The sequence below is a fragment of the Ctenocephalides felis genome, unplaced genomic scaffold (assembly GCF_003426905.1).
Source record: "Ctenocephalides felis isolate EL2017-DRISC unplaced genomic scaffold, ASM342690v1 CF-g0.4_SCAFFOLD_01886, whole genome shotgun sequence".
Classification (NCBI taxonomy): Eukaryota; Metazoa; Arthropoda; class Insecta; order Siphonaptera; family Pulicidae; genus Ctenocephalides; species Ctenocephalides felis.
In genome coordinates, this window is record NW_020538040.1 from 166,266,314 (window position 1) to 166,288,025 (window position 21,712).

General features: G+C 28.7%; 1 protein-coding gene across 2 annotated transcripts in view; it reads left to right on the forward strand.

Annotated features, from left to right (window-relative positions):
• Positions 1–21,712, forward strand: part of LOC113378616 — a 284,628-nt gene that overhangs the window by 34,478 nt on the left and 228,438 nt on the right. The window contains exon 1 of one of the 2 annotated variants that reach the window (XM_026619162.1): positions 10,372–10,427. The exons of the other annotated variant lie outside the window; for it this stretch is intronic. Within the exon in view, the coding sequence (XP_026474947.1) occupies positions 10,377–10,427 (51 nt within the window). The 5' untranslated portion in view covers positions 10,372–10,376. Of the gene's footprint in view, positions 1–10,371; positions 10,428–21,712 lie in introns of those variants that run through there. 2 annotated transcript variants of the gene reach the window in all.

Genomic DNA, 21,712 nt, shown 5'->3' on the forward strand with positions numbered 1-21,712 from the left:
GAGCGCGTTAATGATCGAACCGAGTAATGAAGCTGAAAGCTCCGTAGCCCGTAGTCGGTAGTCAGTAGTCTGTAGTCGGTAGTCGTTGGCCGTTCCTCACGGGTCCGCTTATTCGCAATTCGCATTGCAGCGTCGCCCGAAGGCCGCTCTTGAGTATTCAGAGAAGCGAATAATTTGTCACGTCGAAGGCGTGGCTAATAGTACCAAATCTGTATGTTTATTGTCCCGTCGTACGCTGCAGGACTAACGAACTAGAAATGCAGTAATGAACTGAAGCGACTGCTAATAGAACTAAATGGTACACTGTGCACACTCTGTCTGAACTTCTTCGTGCATGCCAGCCGACTCGATAATTATATTAGGGCGAATAATTATAAACTTACATTTGCTGTAAATATATATAGTGTTCAGCTAACGATTCGTAATGCGTTCAGGATATGAGTCGCCCGAGTTATGCTGCTGCATTCAAATCGAAGCTGTAATGAAATCGTGGCGATTAACTTAATAGAGTTTCATTTACTGCAAGAGTTTGCCGCTCTCGATGCCGAGTTACCGAACTATATGTTTAGTTTGACAAATTCAGTCGCCACATCTGACTTTATGAAGTATTCATGGATGTGCCGGAGACCGCGCCATACTCTCTACTTCCGTCAGCACTTTCGCACACATAAATAAATATACATCCAGAATAGGCTCGTATATAAAATCATAATACCGCCGCACGGTGTACATCTCACATTCATACAAATGCACACATACATATATATATATATATATATATATATATATATATATATATATATATACGAGTATATATATATATATATAGCGAAAGGTTTTCTTCAAATAATATAATAAAATTGTTTCTTGGGCATCCATCCAGTGCTATATATATATATATATATATATATATATATATATATATATATATATATATATATATATAGACTAGCAATCCGGGCGAACTCCGTTCCACCACCAGATGGTTTCATTTTAAGTAACATTTTGTTTGGTGATTAAAAAATGAAGAAAAAAATTGTCTGCTGTTGAAATTGAATAAAAATTTGCACAATACACGTGATTGATTTTAAGGTTTCCAATTGAAATGTTAGGAAACGAATAGCTTTTTTTTACCTTTTTTCAGAATAACACAGTGAACACAATGCCGGTTTGTCAAAAGAAAGTGTTTATCGCTTTTCTGTTAAAATCTTTCTTCAATTTTCTTTGCTATAAACCTCACGGAGTTCGAGACCTTTCCAACGCATGCAAAATCGTAGAAATCGGTTCGTGCGTTTTGGAGTTATATCGTCAGGAAGGAAAACCCGGCTTACTTTTATATAATAGATTTATGGGTGTCCGGGTATATATATATATATATATATATATATATATATATATAGGGTGTCCTAGAACTCAACGTCATGGGGTGATAGTATTGACCATAACTATTCAGAAAAGAAAATTAGAAAAAATATTTTTCCTTATTTATAAATTATGAGCTTTTAAATGCAACCTAGAGCTTTGGTAAAACTAGATCCTGAGACCGAACATTTTTTGGTCATTGTGTTTAATTTGTTAATTTAAACTTCATTCCGTAAACATGAATAATATTTCTAGAATCACAGGCAAAAATAATAACGAGCAATAAGACTATTTGTTAAACTATGAATTAATAATTTTCTAAGTTGCTCCTCTTTGAGAAGCCATACTTTTAAAAAAAATGTACTAAAGTGCATTGGATAATTTTACCAATGGTTGGCGCATTTAACCAAGATACCAAGTAAAATGGTAAAATACTTGATAGTTTCATAAAAAATAAAATTGGTGTATAAAAATAGAAGCAAAAAAAGCCAGCTACTGTTGTCCTAGAAACAAATTTAATAAAAATTAACCACACTAAACTGAAGATAGCTCCAGTTTCATCAAAGCTCCAAGCCGAACTTAAAAGCTCATATTTTTCATTAAACGTGCGACTTTTCTTTATTTTTTTTTGGAATAGTAACGGTCAATTCCATCAATTCGTTTTGGCTTGACGTTAAGTTCTGGACCACCCTGTATATATAAAACACACACACGCACACACACACACACACACACATATATATATATATATATATATATATATATATATATTATATATGAGTGAGTTCTTGAGGGCGATACATCAAACAAAGAATTTCTTTGTTTGATGTATCGCCCTCAAGAACTCACTCATATATTTCAACATCAAAATTAACTACTAAATCATATATATATATATATATATATATATATATATATATATATATCAACGGGGCGTTCCTGCTGAAAATACTTTGCAGCGTTTTATGAATTTTTAGTGAAACAATACCTTTAAATCTGCGTATAAAACAAATTGAAATAGCCGTCGATACATTTGGTAACATACAGTAAATCCGTATCATCATTTTTTGCTGTTTTGTGTACTTTTCACATGTATTAGACTATCGGGAAAGCGTGATATTGCATAATGATACAATTATCGCGCTTCGCAGAACAATATACCGCAGTGTCATTTGTTTGTTTCGGCTGAATATCAAAAGCTTTAATGGAAATGCTCTATTGTATAGACATTAGTGCTGAGAACAGTCGATTTTAAGAATCTACCTTCAGTTTTTGTCACACCTAAAAATAATCACATTCATAGACAAAGATTATCCTAACCTCTATAAGCATACTCGGTTGTGGCACTGAAGATGAAGGCAAAAAGGCAATATTTGTCTAACTATACAAGAAAAAATTATTTAAGATATTAAAGATAAATATACATATTTATTTTTGCAATAGTATTAGAACAAATATTATCTGAAATCAATAGGTAGGTGTAATCGTATCATTAATGAATAATGAAAAATAAAACAAAATGAAAAAATAGCATCTTTTCAGAACGTTTTCCACTTCGACAACCTTATTTCACCATCATTTCCAGCCTTGCGAAAAGTTAACACTTATGAAGTATTTATACACACGGTGCACGAAATTTGCATAGATGAACCGTTACGAATTACAAATTGAAATTGTTATTTAATTTCATTGAAAAACTCATTTTAGTAAATCATTATTTGAATGCATCCGGGTTAATTTCATATGCGAATCGATACTCGCTGATAAAACAACGAGTAATGAATAATGAGGATTGAAATTTAAATGCAGAGATGCAGAATGCGCACATTGAATTGTATGTTTATGCGATTTATTAATGTTGAATTATTTCATTATTTGTGATAAAGTATTTAGAATTTAATATAACGATGATTTTAATTGGAGGTGCAACTTGCAGTGCAATTTAATTGGGTGAGAATCCTAAACAGTAGTCTAAATAAAATACAAAATATTTTTTACAATGAAAATGGCGTCTTTGAACGGACTAGAGGCGATTATCGTATTTTTTAATTTGTTTGAATTTTTTTTTTTTTTGTTAATAACTCGAATATTCGTTGAACTATGTGCACTATGCACATATAATTATGTGAGGCTCCAAAATCTAATATTATGTCAAAACGATATTTTATAAACCTGTCTTTTTATTTGATGTATCTTAAAATATCTCTATTATAACTGTTATAAAAATAATAAATGGTAGTCTGCCCGAAGGTAAGTCCATGGTGTGAGAGCCACCACAAACCAATGATTCTCTTTCCCTTCCTCGTATATAATTCTCATTACCAGTATTCCTATTTTATATATTTTTTATTAATTTTTCTTTTCAAACTTCTGCTTCCATGTTCTCTGAGATTTTTCTAATTCTATTATTTTCTATTTTTAGTACAATAATTTACCCTGCGGATGGTGAATAAATGTGGCCCGAAAACGTCGTGATCCTAAATCAAGGAAAGCATGACGTTCTCTCTTGACAGGAGTCATGTTCTACTTACTCTGCGTATATATATATATATATATATATATATATATATATATATATATATATATTAGGGTGTTCCTAATATGGACATTTTCGAATTTCTTTACTCCCGAGGGCACAAATGGTTCGAAATTGATAAAAAACAATTCTTTGAAAGTTTTAGCTGTTAATATTAACTTTTAAATAGTGCGCAAGTCAATCAAACTTCGTATAAAAATAGCATGGAAAAACTTTTGAAAATTTAAAAAAAATTGTTAGGTATAACTTATTAACTTATTTACATTACTTAATGAATAAAACTAATTCATTTGTTCGCTAAATTACATCTAAAATACATTTTTAAAATTTTTGAAAAATTTTTCATGCTATTTCCATACAAAATTTTGATTGAATTGCGCTCTATCTAAACGTTAATATTAAGAGCTAAAACTTTCAGAGAATTGATTTTTATCTATCGATTGAATGATTCAAAAAACATTCGATTCCTATCGATAGCAAGGCGTGCTTAGTTTTTGGCAAAAGGCCGGTCCAGCCGTTTCGAAGACACAGGGCAAAAAATAGCAATTCAGTTTTTGAGCAAATATCTTCCAATTAGAATTATTGAAAAAACATTTTATTTGTATTGTCAGATATACAAATAATTGATTACAATTTTGATAAGGCTGGTCTGGTGGTTCTGGAGATGCATAAAAAAAAGTTGAAAAAAATGACATTTGACAAATTATTAGACACAATAATGGGCAGTACTGCTCATACAATAGTCTGAAAGATTTTCTATCATTAGACATATGATTATCAAATATTTTGTAGAGATTTTGATAATGAGTATATATTTTGTTTCATTTTTAATGGGTTCCATACCAAGATTGAAGTGCAAAATTCAAACTACGAATATTCTCGACATTTTGGGCAGATGGGATCAACCGATTTGAATGGGCATTAAAATTTTTATGAAATTTCAAAATTTTCGATTAGTGTCGATTTTTGTTTAACATTTTTAAGATTTTCAAAAAAATTCAAAATTTTCAAAAAATTAAAGTTTTTGAGAAATTTTAAATTACAGTACGAGGTGCCACGCCATGCACTACTAGTTTTTATTATATTTTCATATATATAAAACTAACTCCGTATCAACGACTTGAAATACATGCGATTGAACCAAACAGCTCCAATTTTTTCCTTCACTCACAAGTACAATAAGATGTAGTTAATTAGGTCCATAAAAGTGAAATGATTCTCTGAGATTTTGCCAAAATCGCTCGCAGCTCATTGAAACCACAAACATTTGTGTTTATATGCTTAACTAGAATATTATTTCGAGTGCGCTTATGTCCAAATGGTTTTACATAAACAAACTATTAACATGTTTGCTCAGCTTGAATTCATGTTTACGTTCGTGAAGCGAATAACAAGATATTTTGTTCTCTCTGGTAATCTAGAACTCGTAATGAAAAACATACCGACTTAACTAGAGTTTAATGCTTTATTCAAACGGAATTTATGAAACTAACGCAAATATTCATATGTTTGTAAATGAAATGCGATCTGCTAATATTGTAAAGAGATAATAATTCAACGTTTATTTGTACTTAATTGTTTTGCTACCGGGTAAGCAGAATGTTATTGTAATTCCTATGTCTACACCATTTGAATTATCAGAAATAGAGAGGAAACTCAGGAATAGTCAGAAGTTTATTTTCGAGGGGCCTGTTGTCAAGCAGTAGTGATAACCGTTATCACTTGTAAATATAGATAGCAATATATTTCCAAGTGAAAACAGCCTTGATACGGCATTGCTGCACCTATAATAAAAAAGTAGTTGGTAAGAAATTTAGCTCATAGGACCCTTAAGTTCTGATCGCTGTTTAAATAAATGATTAAAAAAAATACAAGTTTATTTTTTGTTGCTGAGTGCAAAAATGTTGCAGTTTTTGAGGGAACAGACAAACATCCAGTTTGAAAGTTTCTTGTGTGAATGAATTCGATGATAAACTCATATTCGATGATATTTCGCCAAATATCATTTTTTTACATTTTTCTCTGTATCTCCAAAATTGATAAAGCTGCCTTCCAAAAAATTTAACCAATTCTTCATTTTGTCAATACAAGTGAAATGTTACCTCAAAAACTGAATTACCAATTTTAACACTTTTTGCCCCATATCTTCGCAACGGCTGGACCTGTCTTCGCTAAAACTAATCAGCACGTCACCCCATCAATTCGCAATCGAGTGTTTTTTGAATCATTCAAACCGGTTGATCCATGCGCCTGAAATCGTGGACGAAAATTTGTATTCAAACATACATAGACACACATATATCAATTTTTTATAAGGTATGCCAAAATGTTCAGAAACTTTTAGAACGTAAAGATATGACAAAATTTTCATTTTCAATTTTTTGCGATTACTATAACTTACCCTACGGGAAGTTAAAAATCATCATAAAAAATTCTTAAAAAAACCTCTAAAAAATTATTATTTTTAGTTTATATACATGTAGAAATATTATTACATAGATGACAGGTAGACAGGTAAATATGTAGACAAGTAGGCAGGTAGACAGGTAAACAAAAAGACAAGTAGTCAAATAAACAAATAGGAAGATAAATATATAGACATGTAAACATGTTGACAGGTGGATATGTAGACATATTGAAATGTAAATAAGTAGACAGGTAAATGAGTTGGCAGGTAGGCAGGTACATAGTTAGACAAGTGGACAACTTAGACAGGTAGTTATTCAAACAGATGAACAAGTAAAATGTTAGACATGTAAGTCCTATAAAAATCAAATTCATTGATTAAATCGATTGTTCAGACGTTCATGCAACTTGCTTTAGTGCTAAATGCCACTTACACCTTGTTCATTTAATATAAAAACAACATTGTATGAACTTTTCACACGAATACCAATCTTTACTTGAAAATAACTTGAATTAGTTATTTGAACTTTAATAAATTAAAGACAAATATTATATCAAATCTAGTTCAATTTATGAGGTGAAAATATCACAAAAATCTAGCTATGATTGGACAATAAACAATTAACAAAAATAAAAGTTATTGAAAAAATCAGATAAATTAATATTTAAATGTTTTGTGTGTAAATTTGTGGTTACAGAAATTTAGGAGTAGAAAAACAAGCTTTTAAGTCAGCCTATATCATATAGAAAAGAAGTTGTTACATCAAATTTATAACGAAATAACTAAAAAAAATTGCAATGACTTATTCCAAGTCTAATGATAAGTAAATATCTTCTTACAAATGCAAATCCAAAACCAAATGTTTTTTTCCTTTTTTGTATACTGTCGTTACTGTAAAAAACTACATCACTGAAAATACAAAAATAGGTTTTAGATTTTTATGTACTTTGAGTACATTGATTTAATGTCTTATGTGGACAAATAATCAAATAAAAAATATTAGGTATAAATGGCATTTTGCCTTAAGCAAGTTGCATAAACTTTCCTATATGTAGAAATAATCGACTTAATCAACAGGAATCAAAATTTAGCAATTTTTAAAATTTTCACTATTTTGAAATTTTGAAGTGACTAATTAATCTTAACTTCTAAATTTAATTTTTTTATTATTAAGCCACTTTTTGTGGGTCTATAATTTGCACAATACTGTACCCTATATAATTTTTTTTATAAAAACGCCCATTGTCATATTTTCTTTAGAAGAGAGAAAACACAAACATCATATTTTTATTTATAATACCTGATAATTATTTCAATATTTCAATTAAAACTCACAGGCAGTTGTATAAATTATTAATGAAATTTAAAACGGCATTAAAACAATGCAATTACTACATCGTATCACATAACATTGTTTAATGAAAAATAATATGTTTAAATATTTCTCGACGTGTTTATTTAAAAGTACTTAACGAATTGATACAAATGGGATAGCATGTTTTGAGTTAAAAACATATACAATTAATCTGTAAATATACAAATGTTCCGTATTTAAATAAATAAATACATCCCGCGAATGTTTAAATAAATAACTAAAGTTTGGATAACGTGTATGATACAACATAGAAAAAAAACATGGGTGATATATTGTATTTTTACTTTGATGCAAAATGAAATGAAAAAATATTCATGCATTTATCAAAACGCTCGTTTCACTTCAATCACGTTTCGAATTTTCATATTGCAGTCTCATGATATACTACCACAATTCAAAATGCGTTTTAGAGAGGAGGTTTAAAAATATGGTTGTTTATAAAAATCTAAAATGTATTTAATCAATATGGCATTGCACAATTTAATCCATATTCTAAATCAGTTTTAAATTGAATATTTTGTACTAGCATGGAAGGTATAATCTATATTTTGTATTTATGACCGTAATTTTTGTTGAAACAGTGAAAATAAATAAATTGCACATTTTGCTATTTTACCTATATTCAATATATAGATAAAAAAGTTTTTCGAGCACACATCCATCTAGATAATGGAAAGAAAACTAAAATATTATTATAGAAATTTTAAATAGGCTTGCATACGATTCGAGCTTCAATTTGGCTCTTCTTTAGTGGATAAAACACACAATTTCATTGCAAAAATACAAAGACACAAATACTTAATTTAATCAACGAAATACCTTATAAAATTCATTTTATTGAAAAGAATAAAAAGTATATGTGTTTATATAAGGTAGGACGGGGCACAAAGGTCCAATTTGAGGTTCAGTAATTATACTGTCTAAACTAAATGAACTACATCACAACACCTGAACCGTATCTGTATATGCGTATTAACCCTTTGCACTCGAGAATTGCGATATTTGTATGTATTTTGTGGCGTTCGAGTGGAAAGGGTTAAACCTATCCTTCGATCAACTCGGGTTTTATGTTATAATTTAACATTTGTAGCTGTCGACTGTATTAAATACTGATTTGTTAGTATAATTTATGTATTTGTTGCAAGTTCTTATTACACTAATGATTCTAATTGTAGAAGATATATTTATTGATTGCTTATAACATACGTTGTTTTGCGGATTTCAGTTTTAAAACTGAGAGGAATTAGTCCGATTCAAATCCACATCTCCACTACATGGTAGCAATCATCCGGTGTAAAAGCTCAATGCCATGAAGGTTGCCGCCTACATGGCTAATATAATAAAATGAAAATACGTCCGAACTGTATAAAATATCGCACTATGTATCGATTTTATTTAAACAGAATTTAAATTTTTATTTAGTACTTAATTATTGTTCACACTTTCGTCAGGACAAAGGTATAGTTGGTCCGTTTTGCTCCAACCAGATGTAAGATTTTATAAAAGTTATATAAAAATCTTTTGAATCTTGAATCTCTGAATAAGTAACGTATACTTAAAAATTATACTAAGTTCTTGTAAAATAAACAACAGTGCTAACAACCAAAAAAAACTAACAAGAGAAAATACTTTTGTTATAGATTTTCATACATAGTTATTTATAATCTACTGATAGCGACATTGCTCGATTGCGATGACTGGTTACACATCTTGTACTCTCTACTTTCAAATATTGTTGTTGAAAAAACCCTAACTTTAGTTGCTCGTGAGATAATAATGGTGGACCTTTTTACCCGCGGGTCTGGAAACACTACTCTACCTTTTGTATATAATATTTAACTAATTCAGTTATTATTTGGGACTCTATAATTGTTCAAAATTTATTTAGCTAATAGTAATATACTTTAATTAACTTTACTGTTATATTATTCGGTATTATTATATTACTTATATCCAATATAATGCCTTTTTAAAATTAACTGTGGAGATCAATGAGGCCATGGTTTTTGGCTAAAAACAACATATTCTTGTCATGACATTTTTTTAGTTTTGAAATCATAATTTTTAATACATTTTGTATAAAACATAGAAATATCTTTTTACTTATTTACATATCTCTATATAACAAATCTTATTTACTTACACGTTATAACAAAAAGCTACAATGTTCATTATGGTTTAACGAATTTTGGTTTTATGATTATGCATTTGCTATGAACAGCTTTGAAAAAAAATGCAATGACGATAATATGAAGATTTAATATGAAAATACAATAGTGTATCAAAACAACTGAAAAATTCCTTTATGTTTATATGTAAATACTCGAATTGTAGTATAGCAAATACTAAGCCAATTTCAGTCCTGAAAGCTTTCTCTACACAACGAGAATATGCTATGTGCAAAAACATCGTCAATTTATTAGCAATTGAAACGTATTTTACAGCGATTTTCCACTGTGTCCCTTTAGCTAGTTTTTTTCATATTTTTTATATGTGACGGCACATTGATTGTTTGCGTTTGGCGCACATTCAATCGCGCGGCACTTTCGGCACTGAATCTGTTACAATGCGGAGAGTCGACGTCAAATGACCTGTTTGTAATTCTGTTTACAGAGCTGCCGGCCAGCGGGCCAGTTTTGCTGGTAGAGAGGCCCCGGTACGACATCGGGGATATTTTGAGAGCGAACTGCACGTCCATGCCTTCCAGACCGAGACCTGATCTCACGTTTCTGCTCAACAATATGGTGGTGAGTCATTTATTTTATTATGTCATTAATTGGATTATTTTTTGTTTTGTATTTTGTGTATACGCGCGGGATAATTTCGTTAAGGGTCACAACTAGCGTGAAATTTTCAAAAAATCGAATTTTCAATTTTTCCATATTTCGATAGGTTCGATAGGTAACTTAGTTTTTAAGTTACAGCCATTTAAAGAGTATATAATATAGTATAACGATAATTTTATCTTTAAACGCGTTGTTCTCGAAACAGCATTTTCCGAATTTGCTATGAATTCTATATATAGTTCTCCGTACAATAAACTATTGATTTTTTGATCGGATCAAGAATCGAATTTTGGCAGTCCAAAAACGACCAAAATTTTGGGTAAAATTCGACTTTTTTTAAAAAAAACGCCGCCATTGTGTCAATTTTTGATTTTATTTTATCGTAGGTCATTTTACAGACAATATTATCTAGTTTAATAAGAATATTTTTTTTTAATTTCATCCACGTAGATGGCCGGAATCATTGCAGCAGTGAAGGGCCTTTTTTTCGCGCCATTGGAGATCGACGATAACTTAAAAAATATTTAATTTTTTACTTTAATTTTATTATATATTCTTAAAACATGTGTAAATATATTCTTAAAATTTTGAAATGATTGATAAAGTTTTTTTTAATATAAATTCCCAAAAATCACCTTTTTTAGGCGGTTACACTAGTTGTGCCCCTTAAAACCTTCTGCGAGAGGAAACATATACAGAAGATTTATATGAACATATTTAAAGAGAAAAAATTCTATTTAAATAAATAAAAAGAAAGAAAGAAATTTTTGTGCAGGTAAATTTTTGTTTAGGTAAATTTTCGTTTAGGTAAAGTTTCGTTTAGGTAAAATTTTGTTTAGGTAAAGTTTTGTTTAGGTAAAGTTTTGTTTAGGTAAAGTTTTTTTTAGGTACAGTTTTTTTTAGGCAAATTTTTGTTTAGGTAAATTTTTGTTAAGGTAAATTTTTGTTTAGGTAAAGTTTTGTTTGGGTAAATTTTTGTTTAGGTAAATTTTTGTTTAGGTAAAATTTGTTTTTAAAAATTTTTGTTTTAATCAAAATTTGTTTCGGTAAATTTTTATTTCGATAAATTTTTGTTTCGGTTAATTATTGTTTTGGTTAAGTTTTGTTTCGGTTAAGTTTTGTTTTGGTTAAGTTTTGTTTTGGTGAATTTTTATTTTGCTAAACTATTGATTTAGAGAATTTTAGAAATTTTGAGAAAACACTCTATACATGTGTTTTTGATGATTTATTAAACATTTTTATTGAATATGAAGATTTTATTATACTTAGGGGGCAATTCTCGGATATAATTTACAAAAACGTAGATTTGTATAATTTTTTGTCTGTGTTCTTTGCTGGATGTGATCAGGGAAAGTGTCTTTTGACTCCTTCTTCTATCAAAAATCTCTTACTGCTCCCAAGCTTTGTCTTGTATAACCAAATAATTGTAGGACATCTGAAATACTTTAATAAAGTTTGAGAAAATGTACGTAATAGTATATCGTACGTACGTAATAGAACACTTCTAATCAGTTGACTGTGGCTCGTTCATTCAATTGTGCGAACAGTTTTGTGTCGATGTAAAATTTTGTAATCGTAGATTTTTGTTTCGATAAAATTTCGTTTCGATAAAATTTTGTTTCGATAAAAATGTTCATAGTTTTGACGAAATATTACTATTTTTTATAATAGTATTATAGGAAGTCCAAGATCATATTCACTTTGACTCTATGTAAAATTATTATCGAATTGATTGTTTTTTTCGAAATTCTCAACAGAACCTCGATATAAATCCTTTATTCTAATTTCATCATTTCATTTTTTTTTTCAATTATCGTTAAGTGATTCTAATTCCTTTATTATATAACAAGCTCTCTTTATTATATAACATGCATTTCTCGTCGTGAGTGCTGATGTTCACCTGTATATGATCCAGATCTCACTCATATATATATATATATATATATATATATATATATATATATATATATATATATATATATATATAATTAAACATAATGTTTGATGTAAATAATTACATATTTATCGAAGAATCCTATTGCTTCTACCGTATGTATCCAATTATCTCTCAGTAAACTAATTACACCAATGCAATTTCCATAGGCTCTCTTCCATGTTAATTTTAATTAATCAGCTATACTGAAATTGCAGTACTATTGAATATTTCGTGTTTATTTTATTTGTATATTTCAATTATTTGCTTATAATAGAGTAACCCGTAAAATGAAATTCAATTTAATACTTCAATAAACCTTTTTATATTTTTGGCGCAAATAATTCAAATATTTTCCATAATGTGCCATATACTAATACATATTTCAAAGTCGCTATACGCCGAATAATTTAGCTTTTTTAATATTAAATAGAGCACAATAAAATTTTACGGATTTTGCCATCAAACATTGAAATCCCGAACATTTTGATTATAAAGCGCTTTCATGCTTGAAATCGTTTGTTGCTTTGTAGGCGTTCGTGCATATGAGTCAATATGTGGACGGAAAAATTATTTTGATTTTTATTTTGTCAATCTCATATGTAAGTGGACAAATACACATTTCTACCAATTCTTAAATAATATCAACCCTGTATCTAAACGACTAATTTTTGCATATGCCACATACTATCTGTGACCATGTTGACTAAATAAGACATTTTAGTCTTTAGTTTCCTTGAATCATTGTCAAGTACATTCATTGATCTTGAATAAGGATTTTGTCACGTGCTAATGATCAAAATATAAGAATAATATGAATCTTTTATATTGTGTGAGATTTAAGAAAATCTAAAGTACTTCATGTGACCTAAAAATACTAGTAGCATTTGCCTCAACTAATTTTCTTTATCACTTTGTTTTTTAAATAAATGTATCAAACATGTTTTAATCTACAGTTTTTTGAATTAATTTTTATTTTGACAGATTTTCATTTTGGCAGATTTTCATTTTGGTAAATTTTTATTTTGGTAAATTCTTATTTTGGTAAATTATTTTTTTAGTAATTTTTTTTACGTGCTCTTTATCAAAATATATCATGTATTTGGTACACAATTATGAAAAGTAGAAGCAAAAAATAAATGTAGCATCAATTTTGCTTGTTTCAAATAATTATTGAAAATCTATCTGTATATTCACAGAATCAATAAGTTGTGTGTTTTCTATCATATATAATATTTTTGATGACAGCATAATGTTTCTGGTGATTTGCTTAAATTAAATTATTGATGAAATGATACGAGATACAAAAAATGCACGTAAAATATGATATCTTATCTATCATATTTAATAATAAATTATCTTTTTTTTACATTTTACCAAATCAATCAAGTATAAAGATTGGATTAAAACTGTCGATAACAAATGAAACTTTTAGATAAATCATATCAATTTTCTTATTAATATGCATACTTTTAACGCAAATGACATTGTTTTAAATAATGTTTTCAGCAAAAATAAAATCGAAGCCAATGATTTGCAATTGCTTTGCAATAAACTGTCACCGTTTGTTTTAAAATATCTATTATTTCAAGTTTCTGGATGAAGTTAAATAAAAAAAATCCGTTTCTTGTGTTTTCTCTTTATAGAAGATATGAGAAAAGTAGCCAAATTAAAGATTTAAATCTTTTTTTTTTCATTGTTTGCATATGGAGAACTATAAAGTTACTGTCAAATAAGAATAGTTGGTTTATACCTGATTGTGATAAAATTTTTGTTTTCGTTAAAATGCATAAATTTTAATCCATAAATATATTCAACTCTAAAATTGAATTTGTAGCTTAAAATGGGTTACCAATAGTCATGTTCTAAAATTTTCGATCATTTTCTTTTTTTATAAGAATAGATACAAGAGATCAATTTTTCATTATATGTTTTAAAATTTTCGATTTTTTAATTTATTTGTCAAAATATTTTACTAAAATACATTCGATGTCGTTGTTTTGTAAAAATCATATTAATCGTATTCTAATTTTTTTTTATTATTTATCGATTATCGCAAAATAATCGAAAATGAAAATTTTTCTATATCTTTACGTTTCAAAGGTTTCTGAACATTTTGGCATACATTAGAAAAAATTAATGTATGTGTATGCGGATACAAATTTTCGTCGACGATTTTGGGAACACGGATCAACCGACTTGAATAGTTCAAAAACCATTCGATTCCTATTGATAAGGAGACGTGCTGATTAGTTTTTGGTAACAAATACAGGGCAAAAAGTTAGTTTGAGAGAACGGAGATTTTAATAATTCGAAAAACATTTTACTTGTATTGACGAAATGAACAATTGGTGAAATTTTTAGGAAGGCAGGTCCAGCGTTTCCGGAGAAGCAATAATATAGTAAAAAATGATGTTATTTGGTGGTCAATTGGTGAAATTTTTAGGAAGGCAGGTCCAGCGTTTCCGGAGAAGCAATAATATAGTAAAAAAATGATTATTAGCCATATGCACATGATATTTTATAGAGTTTATAATAATAAGTATAAATTTTGTGTATGTTTCTATGATCTCTATTCTAAAAAACAGCTATGCAGCGTGATTTCTTAAAAAAAAAAACAAAATTAAAAAAATCCAAAAATTAAAAAGAAATACAAAAAAATACAATTTTTCACGAAAGGCAATTTTTCCAAAAATTTCAAAATTTTCAAAAATCTACTTATTTTATATAGTTTTGAAATAATTTTAAAGTTCTTTGTAAAAAATTAGTAAACAATTTGCCTGAAGGCACGATGTCATGCACCACTTGTTTTCCGAAATAAGAGGTATAAGAAAATTAGCTAAATAAAAGATGTTAAGTCAAAGGTATATGTACAGTTTATTAAAGAGCATCTCACATTGAAAATCTGAAAGAATACCAAAGTTCCCTATTAAATCGATTTAGTCGGTCTTTGCATTAATTCCATTGTAAACATAAAGGGCTATAAAATACGTTAGACATATAGTACCCTTTTTAGGCTTTAAATTAGACCGCAACATCTATCTTTTCTGATTCACCTGCTCCGTGCAATCTTTATTCATACACCATTTCCCGCCTATATACGGTTCGCCCATACTTTATTTCCTTCGATACTTTTTTCTTCTCGTAGCCAATAGATATTTTTTTATTCGCATATACTGTATACCATTACCGACCCATACTGAGAGGCGATTCGAACTATAAGGCGGGCGTCGTTACAGGAGGTAAAAAAGCAATTCTGGCGATGAAGTTTCTCCGTGCGTTATCTAACTATATTCATTGTGCTTTCTAGTGCTCGTCTGAATACGTATAGTGCATAATATATTATTGCAAAAGATCCAGAAACTGTAACTGCCGTTTGTATTCGCACACAAGAAATCGCGCGGGTGCGAGTTTCGGGCTGGATAAACATATTATGGAGCATAGACTTTCCAAAAAAAATTTACGAAAATTTAATGATTTTTGGACTTGATATCCGTAGCCGTTTTACAAACGGCGGTTAATTTTTCTCGACAAATTAAATATTAAATACTACATGCATTCATGCTAGTAGCAGTTAGATAACTACACTCAGATGTTACATGTCTGTAATACAAATCAAATATTTTTAATCATTTCGATAAATTTTTACCATACACATTTACACACGCAAATAACATTTTCGCCCAAAGTCTATTTTGACTATGAGTAATTATATTATGAAAACCAAACCATTTATATCACAACAAATAATACATATTAAACAAATAACTATATGACTATGATCAGTAAATCTCCCAGTGAAATGAAACAACCCATTTTTCAAAAACTTGTCGCCTGGTTTTCCGTAGGCAGGATAAAAAAAGACGGTCAGTAGACAAATAAGTCCAATGTTTTGTTTTTAATTTCATTATTTACATAGAATAAACTTCTTTTGTACAAAGTCATGTTAAAACCAATTTGGACGTACGGAATACAGCTCTGGGGAACGGCACGCAAATCCAACATCGCCATAATTCAAAGATTTCAAAACATGATTTTAAAAGAAATTATAAATACACCTAAGTATGTCCCTAATTGTTTGGTCCATACAGGTTTGAACATGAACATAGTTATGGAAGAAATTGAAAAATTCAGCCTGAGATACAAAGAGAAAATATAGAACCACCCAAACGTCATAGCTAAAAATTTAAAATTTATAATACTACAATTACTACCGTAGATTCTATTTAAAGTTTCTGCTTCAGTATCTCTATTACTTCAATATTATATTATCATCATTATATTATATTATCAACCTCGAAACGCTTAGCCACGGTTAGCATTGGGTTACCTTCCGACTTTTTTTTCCTAATATGATTAACCATCGAAATTGCTGAATGTTGTTTTCTATTTCAGACGACAGGTAGTAATTCATAGAAACAAAAAAAAATTACATAATTCAGCCAAAGCAAAAATGAATTTTATGTGTACATTTTTTTCGAGATAATACTATATATAGCTTTGATCTAGTATTTTGTCAAAACTATTCATCAGGCGAATTGGAATCACTATTTATTCAATAAATAAATAGGTCTTCTGCAATAGCTTTTTTAATTTAATTTACTTTTTTATCTACATTTTTTATTATTTACACCTTTGCAGGGGTAAAAGTTCAGTTAGGTTTTTTTCCCTATTTACGTGAAAGATTTTTAAAAAATTGTAGAATCTAACTTAAAAATAATAATACTCTTATTTAATTTTGAACTCTTATCTAATAATAATCTTATTTAATTAAATTTAATTTGATTTCAATTAGATTTCTTATACCAAAATCATAAACTTCAAGTTCATAAACTAAATACAAGAGCTCAAAACCAAAAAAACTACAAATTCCTCATTTCGGCGTTGTTAGAATTAAGGTGATGGCACGTTTTTTATTTAAAATATCATATTTGGAAAATTATATATTTTTCTTGTTTTTGAGATTATGTTGGCAGACGTTTTTACCCGTGGATCTTTAAGCCTCGATCGACCCTTTATATATAGCAATAATCAGATCTTAGGCCTTAACTATTGTGCTGACTTTTTAATCTTAACAATGTTGGAACAATATAGTTGACAAACATTTTGCCCACATAAAAACCAATATTTAGCCAGCATTCATTTTTACGTGGTTTCTTCGTGGTTTATATATTGAATTTATCTGTGATACTAATTATAAAATTGTGTTAATTTTCTAAGCAATCCAACAAAATTTTAACGAATCTGATCATATAAAAATATATGATTCAGTCAGGATTTTCTCATCTAACTTATGTTATGAAAAACTAAACAATAATCGAAATATTTTCGATTTAATAATATTTTTCCACATTTTCACAAATGATTGATTTATTTCAATGTAGTTGTATAAAATATCAGTTTATGCGCTAATTATTTTTATAGTAATTTTTGTTTTGTTAAACAATATTTCAATCGTAAACTCTGAAAGTTTGGTAGATCACTTTGAAATAGATGTTGGACAAAAGTGTTTCTCCAGCTTTGGAACATATTAATTTCGTCCTATTAAATTTTGTCAAAAACATTTATATGGAAATTATTATTTAGTTATTTACGTGAAATGATTTAACGTGTTTTTTGAGAGTCATATATATTAGTTGATATAGAATAGAAAATGCATTTTATAATTTTTGATATTTTGATAATTAGATTCAAATACAATTCTCTAAATAAATGCTCTACGCCTTACTTTCATCGTTGATGAAAAACAATTTGGTATATAGTTAACACATGTAATTAATGTATAATTTAAAATAGTTTGTTTCCCGAACATGACTTTGATCTTTTTATGCTGTAAAATAATTATTTAATTGAAATGTAGAGTAAACAAATCTAAAAGTTGTGTATATTACGTCATATAGAATTATGTATAAAATGTAGTATTAGTACCAGTGAGTTTTCATATTTATGGAATGATATTAGTGATTTTTTTATCTTTGATGCTTTATAATACATTTCTTATTCATGGTCGTAAATTAGGCATATTATTCCCTTGTTGCGTACATTGTAAACGAGAGATACAAAGCACATTACGGTACAAAAATGCCAAACCAGATATTACAGAATGTCCTTGTTTATCTTAAAAAAATATTCTGTCAACAAACGATGTTGAAATTGTTTGCATTCCGGCTTTGACTGATCCACGTATCGAGCTAAATATGTCTGGAATTTCACAGTACTTTCTTCAACAAAAAATATTTAGAGAAGTAACGGGATACTTTTATAAAAGTTACTTTGTTAAAATTCCATGGGGGAAGTTATTGAAATTAACAAAAATTGTGATTTTTAACTTTCAGTAGGGTAAGTTAAAGTAATCGCAAAAAAATCGGAAATGAAAATTTTTGCATATCTTTACGTTTCAGAGATTCCTGAACTTTTTGGTATGTCTTAGAAAAATAGATGTATCTATGTGTGTGTGTTCGGATACAAATTTTCGTCAACGATTTCGGAAACATGATTTAACCTATTTGAATAATGTAAAGAACATTCGATTTCTATGGATAAGGAGACGTGCTAATGAGTTTTTGGCCAAAGCAGTTCCAGCCGTTTTGAAGAAACGGGGCAAAAAGTGCAAAAAATGGTAATTCAGTTTTTGAGAGAAAGGAGCGTCCGATTTTAATATTTCAAAAAAATTCATTTGTATTGACAAATTAAAGTTCTCATTGAATTTTTGGGAAGGCAGGTCTAGCGGTTTCGGAGATCGAATAAAAAAGTTTAAAAAAATGCCATTTGGCGGTCAAAAATGATTATTAGATATATGCACATCAAATTATCAAATATTTTGTAGAAATTTTAATAACAGGTAAATAATGTGTTCACATTTCTATGAGTTTCGTAACATTGTTTATGTGTTGTACTGCAATGCGGCAAAAAAATAATTTTTTATACGAGTTCCAGCAATTTGCTTTAAGGAACGATGCCATAGACCACTGGTTACATTCATAGATTAATTGAAAGGCCAGTCTTGCTGTTTCTTCATAAATATTAAAAAAAACTCTTGTTGTATCTGGACTAGATTATATTTTTAAATATCTAGAAATTTATTAAACTTTCTTTAAAAAAACTCGTTTAATTATATTAATTCTATATCTCTATTTCTATATTCTTAACATAACTATATTGGTGAGCTTCCTAATGGATTAGTCTAAGAGCTATGGTATTTGAATGACAAATTTTGGGTTCAATAACCATATTGGACAACCTGATATCAAGTAATAGTATCATAGGTTTTCACTGGGAAATATAGAAATATAATAAAAATATAGACTTTGGTGCATCAATAAAAAATTCATCAGCGTTACAAAAATGCTAATAATAAATTTTTCGTAGATACAGGACAACCGTTTGGATTTCCATTTTTGAAAAACCATGTTGTTTAAGAAATCTGCACAACAGCTCATTGCTTTTTAAATTCTGATTGCTGTTAAATATATATAAGAAATTACCAAGACTAATTTTATTTCACCATATTTTTTAATTAAATGTCGTTAGAGACATTTCTAAATGACAGCGTCGTCTGAATTGGCAGAGAAATTGAATCGCACAGGTAAATATACTTTTCATACGAAACATATACTTACAAATTACATTTTTCAACTTCACAATTTGCTCTGTAAATAATTCATGTTGTGTAAAGCAAGTGCCATGAGCGGTGAATACTCACATCAATCCTTGTTTCTTGCGTCGGCATTGTACTACTATTTTTCTGCTTCTTCTTGCTTATTGTTGGTTTTATGTTTCATGATTTATTTTACTACCGTTGATATGAAGGGGGTAACACAATTCTACAGAATAAAAATATAAACTTGTTTTATTTCGTGGACATTTGGAACGTTGTTATGCGCTTTGTCTTATATTATCATGACGGGAGATAGCTTGATGCGCTTTTACAAATCTTATACATAAAATAATTTGATAGTACCGAGTATTAAATTTCAAATTTATAATTTACTTTTACTAATTAAACGAATACAAAATGTACAATATAAATATATATGTATTATATACCCGGCATTATTTAATTTCATAAATAATGTTAATTTTTTTCATTATTACAATATCATATTAGCTTAATAACTAATGTGATATTGTATTTTATGATTGCTGTTAAACATAAAAATAATGAAAAAAATTCTATCATAAGTTTGATTTTTGATTCAATTAATTTACTCACCCACATAAACTCACACTTATGACACACATATTAAATTATTGTGCTAGATTTTAGTATAATATAAGGTAGAATAAAGCACAAATTTGGTCCCCAAAATGGCCCCCAAATTTGACTTTAAGTAATTATATTGTCTACATCTAATGAGCCTAATCACTATGTTCAATAAAATCCCCATTTAATTTCTAATTATTGGAATGTGTTTTCTTACTGTTTTTTTTTCTAAAATTTATCATCTGTCCCTTTTTACCTCTGGGTCTGGATAAAAAGGGACATCTACGGGGTAAACATATCAAATGTCTTAATTTTATTTTTTTTTATATTTTACGGAGTAATAGCTACATTGTTTAACCAATGCAAAATATTATTTTCTTGAGCACGTTTTTACAAACATAACACTGTATATACCCTTGATCTGGTACTTTGTGAAAAATATTCATCAGCTGAGTTCGACTAAATATTAACTTATTCTAAAATTGTTTGTTATCTTGATTATTTTTTTTATTTACTATTCTTATTGTTTGCACATTTGTCAGAGTGAAGTTTTAGTTGGTCCTTTTTACCCTACCCATATGAAAGCTTTTATAGATGTTATATAAAAAAAATCTGTTGGGTCTTAACTAAAAAATAACAATATATCTCTTAAAATAATTAAATAACATTATACGTTATACTTGAAAATTATATTAAGGTCGCGTAAACTTAACAACAGCGCTCACAACCAAAAAAAAAACTAACAACCAAAGAAATTACTTCTGTTATAGATTTTCATACATGGCCATTCATTTTCTGATAGTTACTTGATTTAAGGCAATGGCGGCTGGTTACGCATATTTCGTCCTCTACTTTCAAATATTGAAGGTAAAAAAAATACTAACTTTATTATTTATTGGGATATTTGTGGCGGACTTTTTCAATCTTTAAGTCTTGATCTACCCTATAGCAGTACGTAGAAGTAAAATCAATTTTAAACACACTTTTTAGGCCATGTTACATTTAAACTTTCATACATTATGCTAGTGAATCATACTGAAAACTGTCAAAATGTCATGTATTTGCTGTGCATTTAGGCAGTTTTATACATAAACTCCAAGATCACTTGTA